Below are 8,956 nucleotides of genomic sequence, written 5' to 3'. Positions count from 1 at the left end.
GGAGCGTAAAACTCCTTAAGTTCACAGCTTACTCTGGCTGGTCTTGCTCAGTGTCTGCCACAATAAATGATAAACTATACCTAAGTTAGCTGGACACGAGTATAACCTAAAAACATTCTCAGTCATTTGCCTAAAGGACTTGTGAAACCTATTTTCACCGCTAACCTCGCTGGGCTGACATGGCTGCTAACCCTCCAGTGCCAGGCTTTCAAAACAAGACCCGAGTTGCCATCCTGGTGGAGCTGGACAAGGAGAAGAGGCGGCTTCTGCAGAGCCAGTCCATGAACAGCCCCGGAGCCAACATCCCTCTGTCGTCCAGACCCTGCCTCAAGGAGGTGAGGGACAGCGCGGAGCAGCAGCACATCGCTGCCCAGCAGAAGGCCGCCCTGCAGCACGCGCACGTCCACTCGTCCGGCTTCTTCATCACTCAGGACTCCTCGTTTGGAAACCTCATCCTCCCGGTGCTCCCCCGCATGGAGCCCGCCTTTTGACCCTAAACCCCCCAACAGACACTGGCTAGACATTGACAACACCTCACATGCAAATATTTCTAGTTTGTCTTCTATAGTCATTTTATGGCGCTTTAGACATCAAAAAAGCTTCTCTGACAGAATAAAAATGAGACTTGAATGCAATCAGTGTTGCTCTATTAACAGAGGTGCATAGGGAATCTAGGTCCCCTGACAGGACAGTGCTCTCATATTGCAGGTGCTTAGATGTCCAGTTAAGTGGTGTTAAATCACATTTATAACACATTAGTAATAGTCCAGTTTTTTTCCACAGAGGGGGATGATGGGAACAACTTTTGTATAAGGAGGTAAAAGCAGGACTTCAAAAAGACAGAAGACGTTTTTAGGAAACTCTGCCTCGTGGAGGAAATGACTCCAGTCAGTTGCTTGAATGGCCAAGTGTCAAAATATGGTATTAACAATTTTATTACTTTATATTGTGCTAACATATTGCGTTTGTTGTGGTAAATGTAATTACCATTAACATACTCGATCAACTGGTGTCTGTGTGACTGATAAAACTGAACATTGATTAAATTATATCAATGGAATAACCTGTATTTTCTTTTTTTGTTAAATTATTTCCTCTGGCCTCACTAACAGGTTAATCAGGAGATGTTTGTAAGAAGTATACCGATAGTTAATACACTTTGAGCGTAGAGAATTTGAATGACTCATAACAATTGGAAATTTTGAAATAATGCATTTCATGAGCTTGTCTTATATATCTAAAACTCAGGTCTAGCAGACGATACGTGATATTCACCTCAATGCTTGTCAGCAACAGAACACGTGTTCTCCTGTGAGGAACTTTGATTTGTGTCGATTTTGGCAACCCCTGTGGACAAAGCCGTATCTCTTATCTCTGTGCTGATATTGTCCTGTACATGCTTAAAGTAATAATCTCGATAATTTTCATTTAAGTAAATGTCTGTTAAGTCATTATCAATCGCCGACTAAGCTAACACAATGGTGACTGAGCCTATGGCCCACTGATGAAAGCCTTTGCATTTGCAGTATATATGATTATTATGGACCAGCTGTCTGTGGTGACATTCGCAGAATAAATCACAACCGACGCCCAGTTAGTGACGCGTTTTCCATCACCCAGCAGTGGTTGGTCTGACAGAGAGGGTAGGCGGAGCTAAGCCGCTGCTTTTCCGGTCTCTGCATGTGTTGCAAGTAAACAGTACTATCTACTATGGCTGAACAAACAAAGACAAGATCGATGACTACCGATACAACTTCAAAAATAAATAAAAATCCAAAGAAAATTAAACAAATTGGATGCTCAGATGAAGGCAAACAGTCTAAAAAGAAAAGTGACCGTCAGCAAGGAAAATCGAGAGTTACAACCAGAGCCAACTGTAGACGTCTGGTTATTTGGGACGTTTGCGCCAATGACTGTATAGATGGACAATACGTCTCCATCTGCTCCCATTGTACGAAAATGATGCCAAAATAGCCCCTGCAATAGGCGCTGCCATCTTGCAATGGTGACGTCATATGGAGCCAGAGACTGCGCAGTATAGATTGGCGAGTGAAGCGGCGGTAGCCACTTCCGCTAACTTAAACACACACTTAATTTACCGAAAAAACAGAAAAGATCCTGTACGCCGGCCTATTTAACAGCAGAACAGCTTCTTTGTGTTGGTCTGAGGTTAACGTTCACAGGTATGGAAACTTCAATGACTATAGTGATTGTTTTAGTTACGTTTTCTCTTGCGGATCATCCTCTAGTCTGCTATCCGGAACTGACTAGCTGCAGGAGCCATATTGGTCGTCAAAGCGGTCAATCATCAGCATCAATAACTAATTAAAATTAAATGTGTCAGAAAAATGAACACTTGGATGTAGATCAGCATGATAAGAACTAACTATAATGACAGAAACCATGTTTGAGAAAAATGTGTCTGGCATGTATTTTGATTTTATAGTTTGACTCATGTCCCTCCTGTTAACATGGAGGAGGCGGGCTTTATGACCTATACTGCGGCCAGTCAGCAGGGGGCGCTCGAAATGTTTTGGCTTCACTATTAGGGAGCTGTCATGTCGTCTATATTTTTATACAGTCTATGGTTTGCACCCATAGTTGCCTTTTATCGCCACAAGGTGCCGCCAAATAGAACGAAACTGAGAACTTCAAATTATCAGTTAAAGTGGTGTTTTTTTTTCTTACAAAAAATCTCACCCTGCTTTCTTTTAACAGTCATATCTATCACTCACTTTAATCTTCTGCCCTGAATAATGTAATCAAAGGCATCTTCCAGTTAACCGCTTCGTCTGTCACCTACCCCCCCACCAGCTTATAGGCCTATAGAAATAATCCATCTTGTCACCGATGCTCTGGTTTGATTTTGGATGTCATATAGCGTACTCAGAATTAATTTAAGTCTGTTTCATAACCAGGAGCTTTAAATATTTGCCCTGAAGAAGCAGGATTTTTTCCTCTGAATCACACGCTCTGCACTCGATTGCTTTCCTCTGGAGTCTGAAAGCAGAGCTGACGCTATCGCTGATGCAACACACTGACAGGTCCACGCCACCGGCTTCTCTCACCCACGTCTCACTGTAAGGAGGCTTTAAGGTAAGTCGGTAGACTTTACATTATGGCTTTGAGGTAGACTGTTTTTTTCGTGTCAGAAGCGCTGGAAATGTAGGTCATAAATGTAGGTACTAAACTGTAACGCGTAGCAGCATCGGAGCTACGTTAGCTGCACATGGTTTTGTTGCTAACTAGCTATAGCCCTGGCTGATTCATTCATCATAAGCGTGACGTAAATGTGTGCCAGTAAGGTCCTAGCTAGTATTTTATCTTTATGTGAATAGTTCCCGACATATGTTGTAAACTAGGGGTTGTACTGTGTTATATATTCTTACGTTAGCCAGTAGATCACTGATTTTGTGCATTCTAAAATACGTTTGTACTTTCTAAATACTCTTAATATCAACATCATTTTAAAGTCAACGTCACCTTTCCATTGGCTAATTTACTGATGAAGAACATGCTTAATACACTTGTATGGTCTACTTTCAATAGACAAGAAGCTGTGGGTGCTGCTGCTGGTGCATTTTAGGTGAAATAAGATTATTGGAAAACCACCAAATCAGTTTTGAGTAATGTTCCCATATTGTCTCTCTGCCTGTGGCTTAGGGCAACATTAAACGGAAAGTGATCTAATAAAGCTGGAACTCCGTATAAATAATACAATTTATTTCATTATTTCATAACAATGCTTTCAATCCTCTCATCCTAGTCAGTAGGCCCTGCACCATGGCAGACCAGCTGAGTCCAGATGACAAGTTCCAGCTCATTACAAGGAACCTCCAGGTGGGACATACTCTCAAACATACTCAATAAAGTACCCCAATAGCTTGCTTCCATTAATCTCGTGACTATGTGTTTTGCAGGAGTTCCTTGGAGAGGAGAAGCTGAAGCAGGTTCTTCAGGAGAGAGAGCTGAGAGTGTACTGGGGCACCGCGACCACTGGCAAACCTCATGTTGCATATTTTGTCCCCATGTCCAAGATAGCAGACTTCCTCAAGGCTGGATGTGAGGTGGGTGGATCTCATAGAGCATCTTGTCTTATGTTAAGGAAGATGATTTGATCGTTACTTCCTGCTTAACAAAAGTTCTGTTAACTATTATCTCACAGGCATGTTTTTGTTTATTCTTCTCTTCCTCAGGTCACTATTCTGTTTGCAGACTTGCATGCCTTCCTTGACAATATGAAGGCCCCTTGGGAGCTGCTGGAGCTCAGGGTGCAGTACTATGAACAGGTCATCAAGGCCATGTTGGAGAGCATTGGTGTGCCTCTGGATAAACTCAAGTTTGTCAAAGGAACGGACTACCAGCTCAGCAGGTCAGTTATACTGACTGTGAAAGACAGAGACTGTGTTAACACGACCATATTAAACCTTATATTTTCTCTCTACATTCAGCCTATACTTAAACAAATGTTTTACATCTGTTTTCTCATTCGTTTCAGAGAGTACACTTTGGATGTGTACCGTCTGTCCTCCATGGTGACGGAGCATGATGCTAAGAAGGCTGGAGCTGAGGTGGTCAAACAGGTGGAGCATCCTCTGCTGAGTGGTCTGCTGTACCCTGGACTGCAGGTGATAATACTGTTCAGTATGGAGTACTAACCGCTAACTAGAAGTAATATAAGATTACGCTGGGTCTCTTTATAAGCCAAATGATTAATTAACTACAGATTTGCCCTGTACAACATCAGGGAGTTCAGACCCTACCTATCAGAACATGCAACACAACTGCTGGCTCTTGTAATATCATGCATTGACTACTGCAACTCCCTACTGGCAGCAGGCACATTCAAATCTCTGCAGATGATCCAGAACACATCAGCGCGACCCAAACAGCATGTCACTCCACTGTTCATATCCCTCCACTGGCTCCCAGTCGTCGCTCGCATCAAATTCAAAATCCTCTTGCTTGCTTACAAAACAGCAACAAATAGGCTCCTACCTGAACGCCCTCATCCAGGCCTACACTCCCTCCCGCGAAAGTCGCCTGGTACTCCCATCAAAACAGGGCCCTTTCCATCTTTTAAGAATAAGCTAAAGACCCAGCTCTTGCATGAACACCTCTGCACTTAATGATATTGTACCGGGCAGTAGGTTGTTCAGCACCGGGCCACGAAGCCCAACAGGTGTCTGTGACATTACTAACATTCGCAGAGTCAGAACCGTCGAATGGACTGTGTGAAGTGTGCAACCGCACAGGGCCTCGCGCCTCTAAAGACACTTCAAAAGTCGCCCAATTCAGCTGGGAAAACCGCAGACCTGGCAACCCTGGCTTCGCATCCCATGAAACTTTGATCAAGAAGCCTAATGCCTCTCTAAAGATAAATACATATATATATCTGAAATATATGAACTACACAGCATATGGGCTTATGACAGCCTGTGGAGACTTTAACTGTGCGCAGAAATACAGACGGATTGCAACGTTATTGATTCAGGTATGAGCATCAAAACACACACAAGTCTGCGTCATATCTGCTCCTCTCCTAGCGGCTGTCTCCTCCCTGCGCGGCACGATAACTCTGATAAACTCCGGCTCATCTCAGTCACAGCGTGTGAAGACGTATTTTATGCTTTATAAAGGGTTTTCATGGAAATACGGGACCGATCACAACGCCATTAAGTCAGGGGCAGACCCTGAGAACCACACAGATCAGTCACTGCGCTGCATAATTATATACTGCTCACTGCTGGATCACATTATTAATTCACATAAACTGCTAGGATCACACTATGGAATCTCGTCGTCCCTCTCGACGGCTTGTCCCGTAATAAAAAAAACAAAAAACAAAACTTAACGTGATGATGTTGATGACTATATTGACCTTGTTAATGGCACTTAATGACTTTGTTCCCTCCTATCATGATCGTTGCTTGTGTTGTATTAACTCTCAGATGTATGTCGCTTTGGACAAAAGCGTCTGCTAAATGAGATTGTAACATTGTAAAATTGTCTACATGAAGTGATATAACTACTCTAAAACAAGCCCTTTTTATACCACAGCAGTCAGCTGATGTGATCCTGAATGAAGCATCTCACCAGAAACTCTTTAGAACTTGTTTTTTTATATTTGTTTGTTTTTTAAATGAAGATTGTATTTGTTGTTGTGATTGATTGGAGTACTGAATATGATTTCTTTTTATATTTAGGCTCTGGATGAGGAGTACCTTAAGGTGGATGCCCAGTTTGGAGGAGTTGACCAGAGGAAGATTTTCACTCTGGCAGAGAAGGTACCATCTCTCTCCATCTTTACTCATTTATTACAACCTTTGACCCTCTCTCCTTTAACACACTACTCATCTAATTAAAGATTTTGACAATGATAAACTATAAATATCAAATAGGGCGATTCAATGAAACAGTTTTCAGAATTTCTTTTTTTTTTTTAAGTTAAAAAAAGTTTAACTGTCATTTGTCTCCAGTACTTGCCCTCTCTTGGCTATGCCAAGCGCGCCCATCTGATGAACCCGATGGTTCCTGGACTAACAGGGGCCAAGATGAGCTCCTCAGAAGAAGTACGTCACAGTAAAGTCAAGATTTGTACAAATCTTTTCTTGTAATGCTTGTGGTCAGTCATAACATTCTGTTGTGGCTGCAGGAGTCAAAGATTGATCTGCTGGACTCCAAAGAAGATGTGAAGAAGAAGCTGAAGAAGGCTTTCTGTGAGCCGGGCAACATCCAGAACAATGGAGTCCTCTCCTTCGTCAAATACGTCCTCTTCCCTCTACGAGGAGGTAGATATCTCCCCCTCGCATCACCTGTTATCTTGGCTTCAGATTTTTCTTTTACTTGTGTAAAGAGTAAAAAATGAATTGAAAATATTGTGTTTCAGATTTCTGCATGAAAAGAGACCCCAAGTGGGGAGGAGACAAAATCTACACTGTGTTTGAAGAGGTGGAGAAGGACTTTGCTGAGGAGGTAAATTATAGGTCGAATAGAAATACTCTGAAAAATGTACTTTTCCTCTCGTGCTCTGGGCTTACGATCAGTTATCTTTGACATTGCCAGGTTGTCCATCCAGGAGACCTGAAGGCCTCAGTGGAAGTGGCACTAAACCAACTGCTGGACCCAATCAGAAAGAAGTTTGAGTCACCTGAGCTCCGCAAACTCACCAACTCTGCCTATCCCAGCCAGGCAAAGACGAGTCAGTATTTTACCCATCATCCTCAGTGTGTCTTCCCTCTCTCACCGCATTTTAATGTCAATCAAACATAGATGTGTGACTAGTTTTGCATAAAATGGGATGCCAACTATGTCACTTTGAGACTTGTCATCTTTAGTGTTGGTGTGTGTGTTTGCATGATTAGAAGGAGCGGGAAAGGGTGCCAAGGCAGGAGGTGGCGCAGGAGGAGGAGACGATGATGAGTTGGCCCCCTCCAGACTGGACATCAGAGTGGGCAAGGTCATTAGTGTGGAGAAGGTGAGATGTCCAGATCATCACTTGTCGTTCAGCAGCTGATCAAAATAGTTTCTTGTTGAACCTGTGTAGAGATGATCCACTTGTTTTACCGCCCTTTTTCTCTGTGTTCACGTGGCTTTTTTTCAGCATCCAGATGCTGATTCTCTGTACCTGGAGAAGATCGACGTAGGAGAGCCAGAGCCAAGGACGGTTGTCAGCGGACTGGTGGCCTATATCTCACAGGAGGACTTACAGGACAGGACGGTGTTGGTGCTCTGTAATCTGAAACCCCAGAAGATGCGAGGGATTGAGTCTCAAGCCATGCTGCTATGTGCCTCCATGTGAGCATTAATTATGTTTTCCACAAACACACAGCACCTTGGCTTTATTATTTTTTTTTAATTATCTGTTTTTGGTTGGTTCCAGTGAGGGGGAGCCAAGAAGGGTGGAGCCTCTGGACCCTCCAGAGGGGTCATCCCCAGGGGAACAGGTCTTTGTGGAGGGATATGAGACGGGCAAACCAGATGACAGACTCAACCCAAAGAAGAAGGTGTGGGAGAAACTACAGGTATGTGTCAGCCAGATAAGACTTTTATAGTTAATTACTATAATTATTATTGAATAACAGTATATTGGAATTCCTTCTTTATAGATAGACCAAACATACTAAATGATTGTATTAATTTTCTGTCTCCCCAGGTGGACCTGAACATTTCTGACGAGTGTGTAGCTCAGTGGAAAGACAAACAGCTGATGACCAAACTTGGACAGATCAAATGTAAGACACTTAAAGGAGGCAACATCAGTTAGATACATATACTTTACCATACTCACCCCCATCAGCCACATTACAACAATTACACTCATCAACAAATCACCATGGCAACAACGGTCGGACTTCACCTGGATGTTTTCTTGGAGAATAATGGGACATTGCTCTCACCCTGCTTTGTCTTTATCAGAAAAATATGCGCCCCGTACAACAAAAATGATGTAACTAATTTACCCGTGATTTATTACTGTCTTTTATTTTCTATTACTGAGTGTTTCTGCACAAGAGACACACTGGTTCTCAGATAATGGAGGTTTACTTTCTTGAATGTTGCTACTTATTCTTGGAAGTATCTCAGGTGTTTGAAAAGGGACTTGATGTTTCAGTACTTTACAAGGTTAAAAAACATTGATGATTGCCTTAATGGTTATTGACAGGGCAGCGGCCAAACTGCAAAGACTGGTTTTATGGGTGTCACGCATCAGATGTATATAAAAAATGTATATGCCATTCACTGTAAGACATAGGAAGGTAGAGTTTGGGGTAGTGTTGTATAGAAATCGATATCTGGACATTAACTGTCATATTCAAATAATGCATCATCTCTAAAATGAAATAAACACTGCCTGGATTCTGTGGTCTGCAGAAATGAATGAAATATATTTGTGTCTGAATAGAGACCCTGTATGTGTAAGGTAACCACATTTATTTCTTCATGTCTTAAAAAA

The 8,956-nt window shown here is 42.5% G+C and overlaps 1 protein-coding gene and 1 pseudogene across 4 annotated transcripts; both read left to right on the top strand.

Moving 5' to 3' along the window:
* Window positions 1-75: 75 nt before the first annotated feature.
* On the top strand, window positions 76-1,016 carry LOC138609351 (SOSS complex subunit C pseudogene; annotated as a pseudogene).
* Window positions 1,017-3,014: 1,998 nt separating this feature from the next.
* On the top strand, window positions 3,015-8,873 carry yars1 (tyrosyl-tRNA synthetase 1). 4 transcript variants are annotated; one of them, XM_069681508.1, is made up of 14 exons: window positions 3,015-3,096; window positions 3,767-3,840; window positions 3,921-4,067; window positions 4,197-4,372; window positions 4,499-4,628; window positions 6,207-6,287; window positions 6,480-6,572; window positions 6,656-6,791; window positions 6,890-6,975; window positions 7,066-7,201; window positions 7,368-7,477; window positions 7,604-7,797; window positions 7,883-8,024; window positions 8,156-8,873. In XM_069681508.1, exons 2-14 carry the CDS (start codon window positions 3,784-3,786, stop codon window positions 8,264-8,266), a joined length of 1,599 nt encoding a protein of 532 aa, XP_069537609.1. In that variant the 5' UTR covers window positions 3,015-3,096; window positions 3,767-3,783; the 3' UTR covers window positions 8,267-8,873. The 4 variants fall into 4 exon arrangements, with proteins under 4 accessions (XP_069537609.1, XP_069537606.1, XP_069537607.1 ...); XM_069681505.1 differs by having other exon boundaries at window positions 7,365-7,477; XM_069681506.1 differs by having other exon boundaries at window positions 3,055-3,080; window positions 7,365-7,477.
* Window positions 8,874-8,956: the final 83 nt, after the last annotated feature.

This window comes from Semicossyphus pulcher, unplaced genomic scaffold (assembly GCF_022749685.1).
Source record: "Semicossyphus pulcher isolate SPU_LCO1_2020_fin unplaced genomic scaffold, fSemPul1.0.p SCAF_5, whole genome shotgun sequence".
NCBI lineage: Eukaryota > Metazoa > Chordata > Actinopteri > Labriformes > Labridae > Semicossyphus > Semicossyphus pulcher.
Note: the sequence above shows the minus strand (reverse complement) of the source record. Positions and strands in the feature narration are given on the sequence as shown.